The 22,554-nt window shown below is 46.8% G+C and overlaps 1 protein-coding gene across 20 annotated transcripts in view; it reads left to right on the top strand.

Moving 5' to 3' along the window:
* Pmca (plasma membrane calcium-transporting ATPase 3) overlaps window positions 1–22,554 on the top strand; it is a 104,134-nt gene that overhangs the window by 52,897 nt on the left and 28,683 nt on the right. For 13 of the 20 annotated variants that reach the window (XR_013011175.1, XM_076444298.1, XM_076444296.1 and 10 more), the window contains 7 exons: window positions 1,061–1,096; window positions 2,171–2,553; window positions 2,667–3,151; window positions 3,315–4,360; window positions 4,765–4,979; window positions 5,729–5,880; window positions 11,446–11,578. Coding sequence is in view for 18 of the 20 variants with exons in the window: in XM_076444298.1 (XP_076300413.1) it covers window positions 1,061–1,096; window positions 2,171–2,553; window positions 2,667–3,151; window positions 3,315–4,360; window positions 4,765–4,979; window positions 5,729–5,880; window positions 11,446–11,578 (2,450 nt within the window). In the remaining 2 variants the exon portion in view is untranslated. Of the gene's footprint in view, window positions 1–1,060; window positions 1,097–2,170; window positions 2,554–2,666; window positions 3,152–3,314; window positions 4,361–4,764; window positions 4,980–5,728; window positions 5,881–11,445; window positions 11,579–14,475; window positions 14,545–18,853; window positions 20,089–22,554 lie in introns of those variants that run through there. The other 7 variants (XM_076444297.1, XM_076444302.1, XM_076444300.1 and 4 more) reach the window with 5 other exon arrangements.

Below are 22,554 nucleotides of genomic sequence, written 5' to 3'. Positions count from 1 at the left end.
TTGAGAATGACAATGCTGACTATGAAAAGATCTTTCGTCACTTCTCTATTGTAGAATTATATCGAGCGAGTCGATTATTAGAGATTTATTCAATACGGTTTCTAAACAGTAGTAGCAACCGATGCAAAAAGTTTTCGCACGCATGACTTAACCGTAAGTGCAATCGTAGAGAAACAACAATGAGAGCATGGTATTTATTTTATAATTGGTGTGAACACATTTCTCTATGAATTTAGTTCTACTTATATTACTCTTTAATTTCTTTGGCATGCTTTAGTGTCGCTCTTTAAATGATTTACTGTTTACTAATTGCTATTCGCAAACGAGGAGAAAAAAAAAGAAAAGCGATTGATCGAGAAGGAGTAAAATTATTTCTTGTAATCTCACACGTTTACCACGAATTCGATCACGTGGTGTTTGACGTTAGAGAATGGTTAAGTATTATATTATCTCTCACTTGACTGGCATGTTAACGATCACGTTAGTTTGCATTTTACTGTAAATGTTTGTTTTCCTGTCCTGTATATGTTCCGCACAACATTATTTTTTTTTGTCGAACGATCGCAAAAGAAGACTAGCTTTTTAGTATTTGTTTACCACGGTTGATTCTCGCCGTCGATTGAACAGGAAAAGAGGCTCCGGTCGAACGGCGAAAATCCACCTCCGTACACAACAAATTGTCGAAATAGTCGAAGACTTGGGATTTGCTTTCTTGTGACTTGTGTTGTCGTGTATGTCTTTTTTCATGTTTTTTTTTTTGTTGTCGCACAACCTGGAAGGCTGATTTTGTTTGACACGCACACACCTCGCTAAAGACAACGCTGTATCGAGACAGCCATCGGCATTGCGACTAGAGTCGATGAGTCTTGCTTCCGAGAATGGTTTAGAGCCGAGAACCTTCTGGGCTGTCCACTTTAGAAATTAAGCCGAGTCCCACAAAGACCTGATACCAAGATACTTAGAATATTAAATTACGAATATGGCGTAACTTATTCCTGGCATATTACATTTTTAGATAGATTGCTAATCGATTTTATTTTGCATGCGTTTTTTTATCTAGAGGCTAAGAAGCAGCGGAAGAAGAAGTCATTAACAGGTGAATAAAAAGCACTATCATAAATTATTACTGTCAATCATTTTTCGGTGTTGAGCGTGTACTTGTACATTCAATGAGCACGCCCGCGTTTAATTTACTTCACAATATTTCTATACGTAATATTATTTTTCTATCTCTCTACTTCTCTTCTCTCTCTCAATCTCTCTCTTGCTCTCTCTCTCTGTGACTCGCTCCCCCTTTGATTTTGTGAAGTTTTCTCTTTTAAAGGAGGATAGAAAATTACGCCACAGAGAGAAAGACAACGCGATAGAGACACTATATTTTCATTTCGTATCTATGACTATTCACTCTGTCTCATTTTTCTTACTGCACACACTCTGTTCTCGCCTATAGATTTTTGAGAGTTGTTTGCGTTGATCCGGGTCAGTCTATTTTTTAATTTTGCCAACGATCTTCCGTAAACGGATGATCCGTGTGACCGAGGTAGACACGATTGTTTCGTCCGTGCTTCTCTGTACCTTCTTCTACCACGTTTATTATATACATATCTCTTTGAATGTTTCTTTAACAGCAATGGTTTCTTCTGCATTTGGAATACTTAGCCGGCTACTCGATTACCGTACGAGCTTCTGTTCTTTAGCATTACAGCAACAAAAAAAGAAAATGGTCTTCTATTACGTCCTTGATTTTCCTCCACGTATATGTTCTTTACGTATAATTGTCACTGCCCCTTTAAATCACCTCCTTATTATTATTCTATTTTCGCTTATGTATACTTGTTGTGTATCGTTCACGAAACTTCTTGCCCTTCTAAGTAAGGATACTGATCGTTGATCTAAGTAATCACCTGTGTATCGCTGCCTAGTAGACACGATTAGAAGGTGTAAGCGTACTATAGCTCTAAGTGTTACAAGGGGGCTCGATGCCTGCTCGTTTTACGAGGACTCGTGACCGTTTCACCGTTGAACCGATTTTTCGAACAATCGTGGTGTTGGTCGATTCGAGAGTGACACCTGCGACAGTTTGTTGCGAGGGAGCAGGCATCGAGCTTCCGAGGCGAACGCGTCCGTCGAAGGACGATTGACTAGATCGTTTCCTATGTTGCAAATGAAGGGGACGAAGCTGGTGAGATCACTGGAAACAGCCATGTAAGCAGCGGAGGTAAAGCGGAGTCCGGAGAGCATCAACAAGGTGACGGCGGCGGTGGCGGCGGCGGTGGTGGAGAAGGGAAGAAAGAGAAGAGTGTTCTCCAAGCCAAGCTAACTAAACTCGCCATACAAATCGGTTACGCCGGCTCGACCATAGCAGTGCTTACCGTTCTCATTCTAGTCATTCAGTTCTGCGTAACGACGTTCGTTATAGAGGGGAAACCTTGGAAGAATACGTACGCCGGTGATCTGGTGCGGCATTTGATCATCGGTGTAACGGTACTGGTAGTCGCCGTTCCCGAAGGTCTTCCTCTAGCAGTCACGTTGTCTCTCGCTTATTCCGTTAAGGTAACAGAATCCACTATTTTATTGTCTCTCTGTTGCTCGAAGATCGTCGAGAGAAAAAAAAAGAAAACTGTACAGAGTTTAGCAAAAGCGTGTACGTTTCTAATCGTTGACAGAAAATGATGAAAGACAACAACCTGGTACGTCACTTGGACGCTTGCGAAACGATGGGCAACGCAACGGCAATCTGTTCGGACAAGACTGGTACCCTGACAACCAACCGGATGACCGTCGTTCACTCGTACATATGCGAGAAGATGGCCAAGTCGGCCCCCAAGTTCTCGGACATTCCGAACCACGTCGGCAACCTAATCATTCAGGCGATCTCCATAAATTCAGCGTACACATCCAGAATAATGCCCTCGCAAGACCCTACAGAGTTGCCGCTTCAGGTCGGCAATAAAACCGAATGTGCCTTACTTGGATTCGTAGTAGCCCTGGGCATGAACTATCAAACGATACGGGACGATCAACCGGAGGAAACCTTCACGCGGGTCTACACGTTCAATAGCGTTAGGAAGAGCATGTCCACCGTCGTACCGAGGAAAGGCGGTGGATACAGGCTCTTCACCAAGGGCGCTTCCGAGATGATCATGAAGAAGTATGTATTGCTTTCGTAGTTTACAATGTGCAACTAGTAGAGCTGTATTAACCGAATGTCTCGGTTGCTGTTTCTGTGACGAACGGCAACCGAGATAATCGGGCTGAGTATGAAATGGTTTTCGTGTACGATGCTGACGATTGTGTGAATTGGTTTGTTGCAGATGTGCCTTTATATATGGTCGCGAAGGTCATTTGGAGAAATTTACCAAAGAGATGCAGGAACGTCTGACAAAGAACGTAATCGAACCAATGGCGTGCGACGGGCTTCGTACCATCTCCATTGCTTATCGCGACTTCGTTCCTGGCAAGGCAGAGATCAATCAGGTTCACGTGGACAACGAGCCGAATTGGGACGACGAGGAGAACATAGTGAACAATCTGACGTGTCTGTGCGTCGTCGGTATCGAGGATCCGGTGAGGCCGGAGGTGCCCGACGCGATCCGGAAGTGTCAGAAGGCCGGCATCACCGTCCGTATGGTGACGGGCGACAATATAAACACGGCGCGATCGATAGCACTGAAATGCGGAATCTTCAAGCCGAACGAAGACTTCCTAATCCTCGAGGGTAAGGAGTTCAACAGGAGGATCCGTGACACGAACGGCGAGGTGCAGCAACACCTGTTGGACAAGGTGTGGCCGAAGCTGAGGGTACTGGCCAGGTCTTCGCCCACGGACAAGTACACTCTTGTCAAGGGTATCATCGACAGCACATCGAGCGTGAGCCGCGAGGTGGTCGCTGTGACCGGCGACGGAACAAACGACGGTCCCGCGTTGAAGAAGGCGGACGTCGGGTTCGCGATGGGCATCGCCGGTACCGACGTTGCCAAGGAGGCTTCCGATATCATTCTAACGGACGATAATTTCTCCTCGATCGTGAAGGCGGTTATGTGGGGTAGAAACGTCTACGATAGTATAGCCAAGTTCTTGCAGTTTCAGCTGACGGTAAACGTCGTCGCTGTTATAGTTGCTTTTATCGGGGCGTGTGCCGTGCAAGATTCCCCCCTTAAAGCGGTGCAGATGTTGTGGGTGAACCTAATCATGGACACGTTAGCATCCCTCGCACTCGCCACCGAAATGCCTACGAACGATCTCCTTCTTCGCAGACCATACGGTCGCACGAAACCGCTCATCTCCAGGACAATGATGAAGAACATCCTTGGTCAAGCCATCTATCAGCTGACCGTTATTTTTATGCTTCTTTTCGTTGGTGATTGTCAATTCTTCTCCATTTACATAATCGCACCTATGCCGCACAGTGGGCCGGGATCGATCAAGCATCAGCTTACGAAAGGACTTAGTGTGAACCTATTTCGTGACATGAAAATTTTTTAATTCATTCCACATAGTTTATAGAAACGGCCCGCTGTGCGACGCCGCCTGGCTCGTCCTCTGAATCTATACACTGTGTCCTCAAATCTACACACGCGATTACTTCTCCAACTATACAAAATAAGGATTCGAAGTATCAACGGTACTTTGAATCCCCGTGTTTAATACTTGGGGAAACAATAGCTATTTGAACCGCATATATTTTTCTATGGATTCTGAATCGAGCCTAAAGCTAGAATGCATCTTCCCGAGTCTAACTACGAATCTGTCTCCGATCGATAGGTGATAAGATGCTAGACATCGAAACTGGCCGAGGGGTGGCGCAGGCTGGCGGTGGTCCAACGCAACACTTCACCGTCATCTTCAACACGTTCGTCATGATGACTCTGTTCAACGAATTCAACGCCAGGAAAATCCATGGTCAGCGTAATGTCTTCCAAGGAATATTCACCAACCCCATCTTTTATTCTATCTGGATTCTCACGTGTCTATCGCAGGTAAATATCCAGCAGATCACCGTGTCCGTTAGCTATCGCGTCGTCGCTACATAGTACATACTACTGTAGATTATACCATGCTGGCCCAGCCAGGAAACTGACAGCTTCAGAAAGACCTTGAAACTATGTACAGTGAGTCCTCGACTTACGCGGATTCTTATAAGCCATTATAAGCGAATCAGGAAACCAATTCCGAACTGTGAAATTCATCTTTTAATCGTACCGAAAGCTCGTCCGGATAATAGTTTGAGAATCGAAGTTCGCTGGTCAGTTTCCTCCTAGGACTTTCAGCCGTTTCAATGTTCTTTGCTCTGCCGTTATCGTTTCGTCTCTGGCTGCGCGTGTCAACGTTCACGCCTTCAAAATGGGACCAATGTCGTTGAGAGAATCAGCAGGTTCGTTTGTGTGAAATTTTAGGGCAATTCGGTGTTGAACGTTCGCGCGGCCAGATACGCTCGTTAATCAGCCTATTCTCATGGAAATTCACCAAGGTATTTCTAAATAGTGAGAACGAGGCTGTAGGAAGATAAAGAATCGGCGAATTTGTAGCTCGATCGCAGGCAGATAGGTTGACCGAGCAAGAAGAGAGAGGCGAGGCGAGCCGCAGCTTTCCGGATGGAAAAAACAGAGAAACGCAAGCAAGCTAAGCTCTCTGCGGCCAACCTGTGGTTAATCTCTGATACACGGTGACTGTGAAACGATTCTGATCTGCCTATCCCCGTTAACAGACCCATATGTCTCTTTTCTAGGTAGTTATCATACAGTATGGTAAAATGGCGTTCAGCACGAAAGCTCTCACTTTAGAACAATGGATGTGGTGCCTGTTCTTCGGAGTCGGTACTCTATTGTGGGGCCAAGTAGTTACGACTATTCCTACGCGCAAGATTCCTAAAATCCTTTCGTAAGTGATACATTCACCTATACCAACAACAAAAAAGAAAAAAGCAATATTTAAGAAATTGTCTCTCTCTCTCTATATATATATATATATATATGTATATATATATATATATATTTATATGTATATATATATATATATATTTATATGTATATATATTTATATGTATATATAGTTGTGTCTATAGATGATGAGAGATACTTCTGTTCGATTCAATGGGCGTTCATTTGCTCGCCCGCTATTCAAATTACTTTCGAGGACCTCCGATGTATTATATTTACACGACCCACCTGTGTACGTATAGAGGGTGTCCCAGACCGCGTCACCGTAGACTTCCGGACCCTTTATCGTTTATGTTTATAAGATCACGTGATTTTATAAAGACAAACGCGTGGTTGGCAGTCGGAGAACAGCGGAAGCAACGGGTCTCGGCCACTCTCTATATGCTCTCTCTTCTTTTTTTCTTTCTTTCCACGTATTTTCTTTCCGTTTTGTTTGGTTTCTTTTGCTATCTTTCGTCTATGCCTCGTTTTGAGTTTCTCGGATGCTGGTATAACGTGTCGCAGCCGAAAAGAAAAAAGAAGCGTATGACCGAGGAAAAAGCCGGGCCGTGAGAGATCGTGTACGTGTTCTCGAGAAAAGCCAACGCGCATCGAGAGATATGGATGATTTCTTGCTTTCTTGCATCGGTGCGACGTGCAATCATGCGAATCGCCACGACACGCACGCACGCGTGCCAGTGATGTACCGCGCGAGCTTCTATCCCGACACGGAACGTTGTCGCCGACATTAACCTCCCCGTTTCTTCTCTTTCTTTTTTCGTTGCTCGTAATCGTTGGTAACTAACGCCCATGCCTCCAACCCTTCCACACTCTCTGTCCGGAGCAACCTGTTGTTCGGGTTCGAATCGTACACGTAGCGTACACCGAGTTTCCAAAGAGACCCTTCTTCTGGTACACGATATACAGAGTGAGTCGTTTAACTATAACCACCTGAATCCACTCGGTAACATACTCGTTGCACGATAAAAAGATTCGAGCACAAGTTCCTTCATATCGAACAAGATATGCAATGTGATCATCAGTCTTTTGATGTCTTGATTTTTTGTCGAGATATAAAGGTGACCTTGAGCTTTGTGTCATAATGTGTGATGTTTAAATATTCTTTCAAATTGCATATTTAAATATTACACATTACGAAGCAAAAACGGAAGGTCACCTCCGTATCTAAAACACTGATTATTACATTGTATGTACCGGTTAGTCGCTGACAACTTTTGTTTGGAAGATTTTTCGATGCAACAAGTAGATTACGAGTAAATTTCGGTGCTACAGTGAAGAGACTCGCCCAGTATAGAGCTACCTTTGCATGAACCTCGGAGAAGTACCGACTAACGCGTATCGACCGCACTCGGTATCGATCCATCGCGAGGGACACACGGTTGCGTCGCGCCTTCGCCGAACGAGCTCGACCGTGAGGAGGAAAGTGGGCGGGTCCAGCTCCGCCCGCGAGTTTTGCTCGGTGAACGCCTCCGACGAGCCGATCTCCCGTCGTCGTCGTTTGTTCCCAGTAGATTTTGTCGACAGTCGTTGATCGTTAGTCTTGGTCGTTGGTCGGGCACGGAGAACATTGTCGCGATCTGGAGCATCTCGCGGTACTCGACCAACGTACCAGCTTTCCCAGCCGAATTTTGCTCGTGAAAGGCAGCAAGCCGTGACACGAGCGACTTGTGCGCAAAAAACGTATAAGCATAACCGGTGTTGCGAGATATACGACGCGAGAAGATAAGTATCATCGTGTATCGGTATATCGTGTGAACGTGTAATAGAAGGGAGGCATGCATCGTGGAAAGAAAGTTTTATTACATATATATTATTATAAATATACTATTAACTGGTAGCTGTAATAGCGTAGTGCTTACGTTTGTTTACGTTACGTATATTTTATATGTATACATATATATATTATTTTTTTATATATATATATACATATATCTCGCTTCTAAATGAGCCCTCTCCCACCACCACCCCGCCCCCTTTATATATCGCTTTGTCGTGTCTTTTTCACCTGTTACCTCCGCTCTCTACACCGAGAGAGAGTCTATCAGCGTGTATCGCTTTACGTAGCATGCTCCCTAGACGCCCGACAGTCCGATTCAGCCCAATCGTGAAACGAATTGGACGCTATAGTCGCGACAGAATGATGCTCGGCTCCTCCCTCGCTCCCCCCACCCCTTCTCGATGATTATACGTCACCGGTAGCCCGACACGGCCTTTGGGAGGTTCCAGCCCGACCCCTATTTCTCGGGATAGCTGGAATCTCTCATCGGTCGACGGACCGAGTGCGTCAGTGTCGAAACGGTGGGCTTGTCCGAACCATCTTGGAGGCGTGGCCCTAACACCGGTAGATTTTTAATGGATACAGGGTATTCCCGAAACTAAATCGCTATGCATTGAACGAGTATTGTTAATTGAGGCAACGTAGTTTCCATCTTTGAAAGTTCGCTAGAACTTTTTGTGAAATTTCCAGGGGAATGCTCTGTAGTCCCGACGAGATATCGCTTCCTAATCGCTTTTGGACACTGAATCACTGCGATCCGTGAGACTCGGACCTGCCGATACAGCAGACTTAGCCGTTGCATGCACTAATAACCACCACCCTGCCTACATACTTGTTTGTTGTAACTGAACGATCGAACGAACGAACGAACGAACGAACGGCGTCCCTACGATCCACATTCGTGTCGTTCGATTTTGGTGCAAGGGTTTTCAGTGGCGCATAGAACTAGCCTCGATCTATCGGTGTCTCGGTTCGAAGCCGGTGCAAAAAACGATCCTCGTGCATAGACGATATACCAAGTGGTACCTGCGCTTAGCACTTGTCTGTATCATTCTATCGCTGGTGCTATATTTGATCGTGTTTCTTTCTGTCTGTCTGTCCGTCCGTCTGTTTGTCTATCTTTCTTTCTTGCTTTCTTTCTGTCTGTGTCTCTTCACTCTTGTGTTTCTTTGTCTGTCTGTCTGTCTGTCTCTCTCTTTCTCTTTGTATTTCTGTACTACCCTCTCTCTCTCTCTCTTTGTCTATGCTCTTGATTTCTCTCCTTCGGACCGTTTCTCTCTTTCTGTATCTCTGTCTCTCTCTCACCCCGCCCCGCCCCCACACATTCGTCCATCGCATAACACACATACACGGAGCCAAAAAGAGACAATAATACTTTTCCCGTTCGACACCGGTGTCTACCCTTGGATTCGTCCTCCTTTTTCTTTCGCACGTTCACTTTTAGTCCGTCTCTGTGCTCTTAGGTGACAACCTTCACACCATCTCCTTCTCCCTCTCTCGTCTCGCAACAAGGATACAATGGCGATCCGGTTCGAGATCCGCTTGCGAATCTCCGGGGTGCGATCGAGGAATCGCAAACTAACACCACGGACAACGCTCTGTAACAAAACCCCGTATCACACCGAATCCGTGGTCCGTCCGATCCACAGCGAACGGACCCCGCTTCTGTGCTCTCGCCCCGCCCACCCGTAACCCCAGCCCTACCCCTAGTCCACGGCCGTGTATACGCAACATGCTCATACGTACACTCACACGATCCTGTGACCCGCGAGTCTCCACACCGACACACGCACACAGAGACACGCACGGTGTCGGGGGTTTATTCTTAATCTTCTGCATTCGCTTTGTTCAAGCTTCACAAGCCACTTTGTGTCGTGTGTGTAGGACACGCGTTACGTGTAGATACGTAGCCGCGGTTCTCGAGCTTTGATATAACCCGTCCCTCCGACAGGTAAGGGGAGGAGATGACGCGCCGCAGAGCATCGCTGGCCGATCGATCAACGCCGACGATCCATCGAGAAACGGGCCGGGAAACGTAATCGCGGTCGCGTCCTTCGATTAATCGGGAATCGGAGTCGATCGAACGATATCCCGATCAGCCAGAGGAGAAGGAACGAGCTGGGAGATCGGAACCGATATCCCGTCCGTCCCGCCCTCCTCTCCGTGTCCGTCTCTAGATTCGTTCGGCCTCGGTCCGGCCCATGCCACGCCCACAACCCTTCTCCAGCCCCCGCCCAGTTTTTTTCTACATCTTCATTTCTTTTTCTTTTCTTTTAACTGTGTTTTTTCTTGTCTTGTTTCGTCTCCCGTTCATCGCTGTCGCCTCTCTTACCCGACAAGTACAAAAGTATCTCATCATCTCCGCCACCACACGACCCATATACCGAGTGTCTCGAACACACAGAAACAGAGAAATTGGTTTGTGCATACAGAGCGTCCCGTACAGCGCGACGCCCGCTTCAGCGAGGTGTCTCCGCCCACTTTTTTCCGAGGTGTCTCCGCCCACTTTTTTCCGAGGAGGCCGAATTCGACCCTCCCACTTGATTCTTCTTGGCTCCGCCCATCGCTCGCGAGCCCGCACGTTACGACACGCTCTGTATACGCGTATATGTATACATATGAACATACACAGACACACATACACGCACACAGAATCTCCACGGGTACACGCTTTTCTACAAGTGACATTCGTTTCCGTTCCATCAGCAGAATACGCATTTATCGCTCACTCTGTCTGCATTGCACCTCATCGCATCCCCTCGTTCGTTGGCTCATTCTTTTCACGCCGTAAAACATTATTTTCTTCTATATGTGTATGTTTGTGTACCGGCTGTTTCAAGGATGAGGGAAGGAGGCTATCGCCTGGCAAGCATGAGGTAGAGCTTCTTGCTACTCGAGATCTACAAATACTTGCATTTGCCTATCCGCGCGCACGCTGCTCGCTGATTTTATTTTGATTCTCTGAACGCATCTCGGCTAGAGAACCTTCCGTTTTTCTAATCGGTAGAACGGGATTCAGAGCAGTGTGCGCGCGGGACAAAAACGAAGCGGAAAATACGCGTTTTTTGAATCGCTATGCGATCAGCCATGCCGCTGAGACAGCCTGTACGCATCTCTCTGTCCGTCTGCTTTCCTTTCTCGGCCACTTCCGATCACCGTTGCGCCGCCGCCGATAATCGAACAACTCGCTAACAAACGGAACTAACCGGGACAGAAACTAACAAAAAAGAAAAGAGAACACTGAAAGATCGATTATGCCAGCGCAGCATCGTCGACACACCGTAGCGTGGTCATTAGGTGTCCAAGCTAAGGAGCGAGGGGAAACGTGTAAAACATCGAACGAGTCCAAAAAAAAAAAAAACGAAAAAAAGTTACACACTCACACGTAAATACGATTAAATAAATTTATTAAAAGTGAAAGCCAAAAATCGATAAGAACAGACTCAAAAAAAAAATACAGAAACAGTAATCGGGGTGCAGTGCGTCGAGGAGCCGGCTCAGCGAGAGCTTTTGACGAAAATCCAACGGCGTCGTGTAAAAGCGAGACAAACCAAAAAAAAAACAAACAAAAGCAAACAAAACCATAAAGTTAAAGCGTCCAAAAAAAAAGTTAATAATCTGACAAAAGTCCAATCAAACAGAACAAAAAAAAATCTACTTTGATTATAGACCAATATGTGTAACAGGGATCGAGTGATGAAGAATTGGTTTCATGTTTTTCAAAAACAGATGGGGCCGCGGCCAGCCGGATGATATCGGTGCGATCAATCTCGGAGATGAGAAATTCGACCCTGACTCGGATAAAAAGCCGCGCAAAGGACAAATTCTATGGCTCCGTGGTCTAACACGACTACAGACACAGGTAACTATCCCTATCTCTCACTCTCATGCCATCACTCGAAGTCAGCGTTCTCTCGGGCCCCGCCCCCCGCCCCGTCTAACCCCGCCCACCCCGTCCCCTGGTTAAAAATACCGAAAAACTCGATCGTATCGTCGAGAACACGATAAAGAGAAGGACGGTGATAATTGAGACGTATAGAGTACAGCTGCGCGCGACGCTCCGACAATTCTCGTCGTCGTGCTCGTCGTCGTCGTTGTTCTCATTGTTGTCGTCGTCGTCGTCGTCGTCATCGTCGTCGTCGTTGTCGACGCCCCTTATCGCAGCCGCCACGCCCTAGCCATGCCCCATCGATATTCGGGGCACGGCTGGGTCACGGTTCACCGGTCTGTCGACCATGACCGCTCTACCATATCTCACCGAAAAACTGTTCTCGATTTTTAACCACCATTGCCTGTGCAGGTTGTACTCCCGATTATAGAGAGCAGTGAATACCTTTCCTAAACAGCTGTTCGGTTCTTCGGTGGTACAAGCCTTTAGGAATTATTTTCCCAACTTATGGCAAGTATAGCTCCGTCAGGGTTTGCAAGACACACTCTGATTCGTTGTAGTATTTTGCAGGGCGTTGGGATAATCGTTCCAAAAGGACTCGGCTTATACTGGAAAGGCTCGACAGCGAGAACTGTATGAGCAGGTCTCAACTCTCTGATCGGTGTCCCAAAACTGGCAGCTGTTTGTATGATCGGAGTACACCCTGTACGAGCATTCTGCGACAAGTACGCGTCATATACCGCGTGATTCACGAGAAATGGAACGCTCGAAGCATCTTCGATCGACTCGACGACGGAGGAGGTAGAATCGGCTGCTCCTTCGTTTGGTCGAATCGATCGTGGACGTTCGGAGCGTTCGATTTCCCGTGACCCGCCCCGTACACTCTGTTCCATGCGTTTTCTTTCGTTTCCGTTTTACTCGTTTACGTTCAAACACGTTCTTTACCTTGGTTTGCATTTTCAGTTGAGTTCTTAGCCGCGCGGAAAAGCGATCGTAGCCGCGCGCGAGTTCGCGCCCTCCCGACGAACCTTCGAAGAAAGCCGACCCAGCGAACCGCCCAACCGCGTCTCCAACCAGTGGAGAGCCACGCCCCCTTCTCGAATGGGTCACGCCCCCGACCCCGGTCCCGTCATTCGCTCGGTTCCTCGACGAAAAGGGTACTTCTCCGCGAGTCGAACGATCAGGAGACAAGAGAGGAGACTGCGTCGCGTAGACGAGGCGCAGAGGCGGATCAAGCCGAAAGCTAAATCAGTTTCTTGACCTAGGGTCGAATCCTCTAGGGACTTTTCCTCCGGCTAGGTCTTCCAAGATAACTTCCTCGATAATCTCCGCAGGCTGGCTTCTCCGTCGAGAGAACTCGCTCCCACGGTCCATATGGCGGTTCGAACCGGGTCCATCGAGTCGCGACGAACCGATCTCGAGGTGACACGACCCTTTCCCGTCTACCGAGTCCGGTGTGGACTCTGTAGAAATTGTTATAGGGACGGCCAAGGGTCTCCCAACGAGTTTCGGCTCGCCAGGCTTAGAACAGCAAGTCCCCGGATTCCCTAACCCATCCGAGTCCCTAGGACCCTTTAGACCGCTAGTCGTCGATTTAGCGTCCAGTTAGCACTGGTCCACGCAGTCCTCGGTCCATCCCAAAGCAATCTCTGGTCCCCCGCTCTGCTAGGATTTTGATAAGGGTCAAGAGGACCAGCGGGAAATCTGTTCTACAAACACTCGTTTCAGGGAATCCTCGAACTGCTGATGTTCGACCTTTTGGCGACCGTTTCTACTTGCTCGACAGCAATATCGCATTCCTATACTCTCAATAGTGGGCTTTGATTTCACCCTAATCTGCGAAGATTTTGTATTTTGCCTTTGTTGTAAAGTAATTGCATATTTGGTAGACTTTGTTTAACCCGGTAATATTTTAGAGAAAGGATGAAGCGATTAGTCGAGATTCTATTTATCGGAATTTTCCACTTGGACATTTTTCTGCATAAACAATTATCTGTGCGATTATACGATTGTATATTTGCTCTGTGTTCTTTCGTCGAATCGCCTGTAACAGGTGTCGCGTCTGACCATCGTCAGCGGTTTCCACTCGAGTGGTGCAAGTAGAAACGTCGAGCATCTGTCGGACGTTGAATCTTCGTGATCGATTCCCTCCGAGACAAAGTTCCGCTTCCGAATGTGTTGAATCGAGTTTCGACATGGAACGAGGACGACTTAGGAATCGACACTCGAGCGAGAGTCGGAAACAACGAACACAGCAGCAGCCTTTTCTCGTCGACGGCGACCGTGTGTATAGTTTTTCCGTTTGACTTTGATTTTTCCGGTTGTTTTCTTTCGAGGGAACACGGGTTACACCTGATGAAGCTAGCGCATACTTGACCGAACCGTTGTTCTCGCGATCGCGCGGGATCACGATCCTCGTTATCGCGAGATCGCGGTCGATCCTGATTTCGTCCGAAGATCCTACGTTCGCTCGTGCGATCATGCTCTCTGTCGGCGGTGATTTCGAGTGGGAAATTGTTGATATCGCACGGTCGAACCGCGGATCTGGACGCGACCAATCGAATATATCACCACATTCTTTATTCCGTAACGACTCGTACTTCACTTTTCTCTTACTCTAATTTCCTTTCTTCTTACTCTGATATAACGCTCTACTGTGTATACTATAACCGTTGGTATTTTTTTTTTGTTCTCTCGAACATATTGGGAACAAAGCAAAACGAAAAAGTAAGGAACAGAGAACGTTCACCCGGATGTAAATCGTTCTCTGCGAACACGTAATCTGATAAGAACAAACAAACAACAAGCAATTAATCACCAACGACACGGTTAAGCTAATGATGTAAATTGAATGTGTAACCTACTTTCAGACGAGCAATAGAACTCTGGTGCAGAATGTATCTGTGAAAGGCAGATCCCCCTCTCAGGATTACTATATGGTTAGTCCGCAACTCCAATCTCCGCACTGTTTGACCGTTCTTAAATATTAATTATTGATTTTTTCTATCTATCTATCTATCTATCTGTCTGTCTGTCTCTATCTATATGTTTGATTTTCCATTAACCAGTTTTACGCCAATTTACCGATACACTCTGTTTGGTTGTTCCTCTCTCGATCCAATCTTCATTTCTTTTTCTTTCTCTTCTCACCGTTTTGCTTTCCAGTTTGACGTACTTGGTTTCCCGATTTCACTTCCGTTGTCTAACCGTTCTTTCTCTCTCGCATCTAATTTCAATCCTCACACAACAGTTCTTTTTACTTTCTCGACTACTCCGTTCTCTCCGCTTGATTCGTTTCTTTGTTCATCCTCTAACAACCTGTTCTCCCGTCTCTGTTAACGCGCGGATACGCTGCCAATCAACTAGCGACACTTCTCGCGAGAGCAACTCACAGAAGTCTGTATAATTTTGTTTTTTTTTTTAAATAAGCAAGTCACTTTGCTTGTAAATGAAAAACACATGAAACAGGAATTGACAGGTTATCTGAAAGATGGCAAATTATATCATTGAATAATATTAAACATATGTTTCAACAATTAGTTCAAGTTTTGCCGATCGCTGTTTTCGAGTCGCTCTCAGCAGAAACGTTGCAAGTCAGTTGCTAGTGTATCTGCACCTTGACAGCCGTCCTGTACCCGTTTTCAGTTTTTCTATTCTGGTTGGTTGTCTGCCTCTCTCCGACGTTATATCTCTCTCGCGCGCCTGTCTTTCGCTGTTCCGTTCACGTCGCAGTTTTGCTTGCGAATCGCGAGTTGCTTCTACTCGCTTCATTTTTGTTTGTTTGTTTGGTACGCCGCGCCGGGTTCACACAGCGAAGAGATATATCCACCAATTGGTTTCGCACCGTCACAACCACCCAACAAAATCCGAATTCGAGCTTCACGATTTTCCCAAGACCGCTGACAATTTTCTCGGTTTCTCTCAACTGTGAACCAACAACTCGCCCCCGAAAATACAATCGAATAATTTCAGGTCAGATCCGGTTACATGAAAGATGAATTTTAAGCCTTGTTGCTGATACCGTACAATTATTAACATTATCTTCTGTTCTCTGTATTTTAGATTCGAGCCATTCACAGGACAAAATTCGATCGACCATCTTACTAGGTTCCTTACATTTTATAATGTAAGGAACAATTTTCTTTTTATTTTGAGGAGCTGATCGATTATCTGACAGATGAGTGGCTCATTTATGGTGAAGCCAGGAACCTCTCCGCGTTGCACAGTGTGCACAGTTGTCTTCGGAGAAAATCGTGGAAAGTCTTATCCCAAAATTCGCTACCCCTTCTACTCGACCTGTTGGCTTCGAACATTTCATTGGACGATAAATTGTACTAATCTGTTCGATCGGCGCCAACAGGCTTCTCCTTCGATACTGCTTTGTCTCCTTTGGAAACGACACGTTCAACTTGCCAATGATTTTTTGGTACTCTTCGCTGACTGTACAGTATACCACACGGCGCCACGCCAAGCGTTGATATAGCCGCTCCTGTTTTTTGCTTTCGGTGTGACAAATTATTCGTAAGGACAATTTATATTTGCAGCGATCGCGGTGGCTCGTCGAGTAATAGACTGCTCTAGGCGAAAACTGTTCGAGAGCCGTCGCAAACTTTCTCGAAGACTCGAGGACTCGAGTTGAACGTGTTGGTGCACTGTATGCCACCCGCGCAGAAACGATTTCATTTATAACGAACCGGAGAAGAGCCTGCTTCTCTGTTTCTCTTAAAAAAGTTGTAGGTAGGGGTGGCATACAATAGACCCTGCCCCGTTCGAAGGGACAACCCTCTACCAAAATCCACGAATCTTCTCGACCCAGTTCTCCACCTGATTTTGTTTCTTTCTCCGGCCCCCGTTTACGTTGAATTCTGAGGTGTTGCATGCACGTCTGTGCGTCTGTATGTACGTATACAATTTGCCCGTATATACGTCTATATACGTAGATATATGTATATATACACACGTGTATGTGACATGCATGCGCGTATGTGTACGCGTATATGTATGTGTATGGGTATATATGTGTGCAGGACACACATACACGCGCGACAAGGTACTATTTATTATTATGATTATTCTCTCCCCCCAGACAACCCCCCCCCCCCACCCCCACGATTAATTAATTGATTTTTCGTTTTCTTCGAACCCCTGCAAACAATGATTTTACACGTCGATCGCGTGTCGACGTCTTCTCAGTTTTCTCCCTTCTCTGAACCCCCCTCTCTTCTCTCTACACAGGATATACAACCGGCCTAGAATTATTTTTGATTCCTCTACTCTATCTCTCTGTCTGTCTCGCTCTCTCTTTTTTCTCTCTACCGGTCAATCACACGTCAGTTTCAGTTTCAGGGGAGGATTCTGTTTGACGACAAGAATCATCGAGCTACGACATGGCTTACTTTCCATTTTCCGGAGACTCTTAACTGGGCAAGCACCGTGCTGGGGAGCTGCTGAAAGATCCTCGGAGGACTAGCCGAAATCTAGAGACGAGATCGCTATCCGTTCTCGCGTTATCCGTCGTTCGAACGTTTCTCCGAACTCGTCCCGAGACAATCAATTGGGAAAGGACTTGCGACGGTCTTCCTTCCTTTCTAACTGGCTTTTGTACAATGCCGGCAGACAGCAGATACATCAGCTGTATGTATGTCATCGTAGAAAACCTCGTCGAGTTGGGATTCTTTTCTTCGAGCGGATAACGCGAACGGATAGCCTCGGTGGTTGCCACAACCGGTTCCCCGGCACGGCGCGTGCCAGTCAGAAACGAAAAAGAAAGAAAGTCTGTGATCACCGCGTTCAGAGTTGTTTGTTAGCGCTGAGAATCGCTTCGGGATTCCTGCGCAAATATTGCCAAGACACCTTAAACACTGTCAGAGGTTCTACATGCTTGTTCACATCTCTCCGTCGAGGCCGGCGGTAGCCGACGACAGGAACCGGTGCGAGACGAGCCAATCGAAATTACGTTCGAACCAGAAAACGGCAATTTCTATTGGTCCGCCTTGTACGGGAAGTAGAGCGTCCGCTCGATAAGGGCTCGCGCCTATCGAGCAGCCGCGGTGAATATTAAGAGATACGATGCACCTGCGACAAAAGCATACCGCCCCGCACCACCGGCAAAGCCCGCTCCCCCAGAGTACCTTGTGCGTGTGTAATGCGTGTGAAAGCTCTGCATGCGGACGGAACACGTTCCAATCGTGCAATCGCCAACACAGAAAGAAAAAACAAACAACAACAAACGTGTGATCGGTGATCGAAACCAAAAGGGCCGGAAACGAAGCTAATCCTCCGAAGCCACTTTTCACCGAGTTTCCTGCTGCTATACTACTCCCTTAGTCCTGAGAAAAGTTGAGAGCCCCTGCTCTCTTTCTCTCTCTCTCTGTGCCACTACTTTCTGTCTCTGTCTCTATTTTCATTTCTGTTTTTTAATCGTTGCAGTGTGCCGTTTGCTGTGGTTACCATTAACCTGTTATGCAGTGGTGTATGCATCGCCAAACGCATCGTGTGTCTCTCGATGTGCGTGCGTCTGTGATGTATGTGCAACAACACAGTCTGTTTGTCCGTCTGTCTGTAACGTTTGTCTGTCCGTGTTCGTGTCAGTCTGTGTCTGTCTGTATGTTTGTCCGTCTGTTTGTCTGTTGTGTACACGACGAAGCTCAGCGAAACTCTTCACACAGGGGCATATTTGTACGAATTGGCAGTCAGTTTCTATTTATATATATTATATATATAAATATATATATATATATATATATATATTTGATTTGCATTGGTTCACGCTGGAAAACACTTCTTCGCGGGCTCTCTGACGGGAACTGGAGGCTCCAGATACTTCAAAATGGCCGTTTGGCGTTCCTGTGTCGATCGCGAAACTTGAAACTTTCTCGCAGGGCTGTTCCGAGGTTAACGATCAACGTAGAAAACTGTTTAGAGCCTCCAGAACCCAAGGCAAAAGCAGAGAGCCCTTTGCACAGATACGCACACCCGCGGAACTCCTGTTCAGCAGGCCCACGTGAAGCTTTTCAAAGGTATAGAGAAAAAACGAAAACAAAGAGAAACTAAAATATCCTGGGACACACACTCACTACGCCCAGCGTGCAACGGATGACTCAGAACGCCTAACTCAGAAACAGACTAAAAAGAAATCAAAAGAAAAAAAATACAAGAAAACACGCTGTAAAAAAAAAAAACGTTATCGACGCTAAGGAGAGGATAGATATAATTAAGACTGATGGTATGATTTATGGTGTTTGTTAGCCAGCGGAACCCATTCGGGAGACTGAGGTATAACGGGGCGGCAGTCTTGCCCGCCGCCACACTTATCCTGTCGGAGTACAAACAAGTACGTAGCTCATAGTAGATCGCATCGCCTGCCGTTTAAGATACCGTTGTTCCGTCGACCTCGCCGTCGTCACGTACGCATACACACAGGACGGGATATCCTCGACGTACGTGATTCGCGGCGATCGAGAAACGTCGCCGTCGAACCTGGCCTCTCTCTGACACTCTCCAATCTTCCTCCAAATATCGCTCCCTCAAGGATTCTCCTCCAAGGATCGCTCCTCTTCTCTCCAAACGTTGACGTACACTTCGGAGTCCTCGTAAACACGTTCTCTGCCAGGTAACCGCTATCATCGACACGGTTAAGGCCTTCCGCTGTAAACTGTGTCCGTTTGTAATGATTTCTCCAACATTCCACAAGCGTTGCAATCTACGAGCAAAAAGCTTACGTTACATTTCGTAAGTTATATACATGTAGACAGTTCCGTTTCTGTGGGCATTGTAAGATGTAGAAATCTTTGAGGTGTTTGCGATTCATTTAAAAATCGCAGATTCCTACAATAAAACTTACAAACCTTGATCGATTTCGATGGAACTTTGTACATGCATATAACTTACTTAGTCGTACCAAAGACACCTTCTAAATTTTCGTTATTTCAAATTTTGAAGAAGTTATTCGTTTCGGAAAGGTGTACGAACACTTAGTGTACAGCCACTGTAGCTGAAGTGCTTGCAGAACGTTGAGAGAATAATTCCAAATCGATGCCAGGCTGCGAAGGCTTTAAGAGGGTGTTCTGGTGTTCTCCTTCTGGATTTTTGCACAGTATAATTGATAAAACGGAACAACCAGAATAAACCTTGTTGGTGTCTAGAAGTATAGACAGCGGACGTGCTCCAGGTGCGACGTTAGGAAGATTCCAGTGTGGTGTTTCTGCTACTTGATTTTTCTTTGGTGCGCAATGATCGGACCAGGTCGACGGCGACGGATGCTTCGTGACAGCACTGTGTTTTTGTGTCTGGCCAGGGGGGTTTTTCGGCTGGTCTCTGCTGCTGGCTGGTGTCAGTGCCACCGACCCCCCTCGCTCCTTGTTCAGTAGCCTAGCTCTGTCTGACATGATTGTGTGCTACGTGTATTCCCGCGCCCACTACTTGTGTCGTTTCACGCCGTTGTGTCTTCATGGATACACTACTACCACCACAACCGCCGTCGCAGCGATGGTTAAAAGAAAACTGTCTCCAGAGAACAATCTGTAGAACGTTCTCTCTTTTATCCACGCCGCGTCGTGCTGCTTATTTTCTTGTTTCGTGTTTCTTGTATCTTGCTTTGCGTTTGTTTCGCCCGCATTCTTGTCGAAGACCAGTCGAACTCTCTCCCATCCGCAAGCGTGTCGATCCATCAGCTTCTGTCACCTAACTTCCATCAGTGGGCTCTCTCGAGCTTCGAGGTCCACGGCGATTTAACGCGCGATTATCGCTGAGCAAAGTTACCTTCGTTTCAGTATTATTATTAGACCGTGGATCTTTCTATGCATTTATAAAGAAATTGAAGATCGAAAGATTCAAGATATTATACAAAACATTTCTATCTCGCATAAAGATCCGCAGTCTAATTGCTACATTCAGTATTATAGGCGTTAGGTCAGTGCACACGCTCGCCACGCTTTTCGTTCATTTACTTCTTACGAATCCGAGTGTGTTCATCCTTCATCTTTGCTCAGCAACAACCGCGCTCGAAGTCGCCGTGTGATTAACTCCATCCCGAAGCGTTCCTGGACGTCACGATTCCGTTCGCTTCGAACGTAAGCTCTGGCTCCGCTCACAGTGCCCCGAGGAGCCTGTGCCCGTCCAGGATAGCCGAGAGACGCCCGTCCCTCTCTCTCTCTCTCTCGTGGTTCGGTGTGCGAGTGTGCGTGTGCACGAGTGTTCCGTGTGCGCATTGCGTGTGCGTATTACCATTAACACGCCGCGACTATAGATAAGGGTGGTTGACTTGCAGTGGGTTGTCTGTGTTTTGTTGGCGTGCGAGTTGTGTGTGTCCGTGTGTGTGTGCCTCCTAAAACAGACCGACGAGAATCGCGTCGAGCGGAAGCATCTATAGTTGGCTTGTGTACGAACGGTTTTCCCGATTTACCCGTGCCTCGATCCGGGATCGACGGAACGATCGGGGAGAATGATCATCGGAGGAGCACAAGCGAAAGATTCGCCCGAAATGTTGTTCGCCCCCTCTCCCTCCGAAGTCTACCGGAACTGAGAAGAGTCCGGGACACATTGTTTCTCGAGTACACCGCGTGTAAGTACTGGGATATTTACCAATGAGAACCGGCGAACAGAAATATTTCCCGAGTGGGAAAGCGATTTATCAAGCAACATTGAATGGTTGAGTAGCATGACTACCGAATTCTATTTATGATGTCACTAATGCTCTCTCTCTTTCTCTCTGTCCATCTATCTCTGTTTCTCTCTCATTCTCTCTCTCTCTGTATATATGTATATATATGTGTGTATATATACATATATATATATTTATTGTGTATCTGTGTCTTACTCTGTCTCACTCTGTCTCTGTCTGTCTGTCTATCTCTTTCTCTTTTCAGAATTATACACAACACAGTCCCTTCTTCACTGACTACTCTACTCGCTTCACTCTGTCGCCAATGATTTCACGCTGAATACTCTCTGTCCCCTCTGTGCTCGTCGTGATCGACGGGTCGCTGGTCAAGCGTGTGCTTCATCAAAGAAAAAAGAAAATACATATGTTCGGTTCAGGACTGTCGCGGACCATTCCTAATTGGAATTAGCCTAACGGGAAATTCGGTTCCCAGGCAGTCGTCTAGAATATGTAGAAGTCCTCCGAGAAGACTCACTCAATCCGAGAGGTCCTCTCCTCCGGTCTAGGTGTCCATAAGACCGTTTCGGACAGGTTTCTACGTGCCATCCTACCCGGTTGTCCCTTCGGGGACAGACTAGGCGTGAGAATTAGTGAGATCCAACGAGGCGGGTCGATTTCAGTCCCACCTCGGTTCTAGACTATCCCGAACAAGGTTCTGACCCTTCAGTCTAGAACCTCTTCACTCCCGTTTTTGATTTAACGCTGTTGCGCCAAGGCTTTCAGGCTGATTACCTCGTTACACGTGTCACTGAAACGTGTCACACCGCCAATTAGCATCCAACGAGGCTGAGTCACTTTTGCCTTCGTAAACCGCGACCTGAAGGGTTCGCGGAAGCATCGAGTGCTACGGCACGGTGCAAGCTGCCTTGGGTCCTCCTCTGGAGAAGAAGATGCTGCTGCCGAACCCGTCAGACTCGCGAGGAGACGTTCGGCCGAGGACTGCGCTTCTGGAACGACGCTTCGCATGGTGGACCGCTCCTGTAAAATAGCTGAACGTGTGAAACGTCCCCTACAAGGGTAGTTGGTCGTCCTAGCAACTGCTGTGAGTCCCTTCGATATTCGGACACTGTACGATTTTTACCTTGCCACGCTTTATCTGAGGCGAGGAAGGAAAACTTGCATTGCATCCGAATATTAAAGTGACTCGCTGTGACGAGGACCAATTTCTAAAGCTAGACAATCCCGAAAACGGTTCTGTCTGTAATTGATAACGTACTTTTATTATTAACGTAATTTTGTACAGCTTTGTCGGTCCACCGGGCGCTGCGAGTGTCTCAGCCGGATGACT

This window comes from Lasioglossum baleicum, chromosome 20 (genome assembly GCF_051020765.1).
Source record: "Lasioglossum baleicum chromosome 20, iyLasBale1, whole genome shotgun sequence".
Taxonomy (NCBI): Eukaryota; Metazoa; Arthropoda; class Insecta; order Hymenoptera; family Halictidae; genus Lasioglossum; species Lasioglossum baleicum.
The sequence above is the reverse complement of the archived record's forward strand: the minus strand, read 5'-3'. Positions and strand labels throughout refer to the sequence as shown.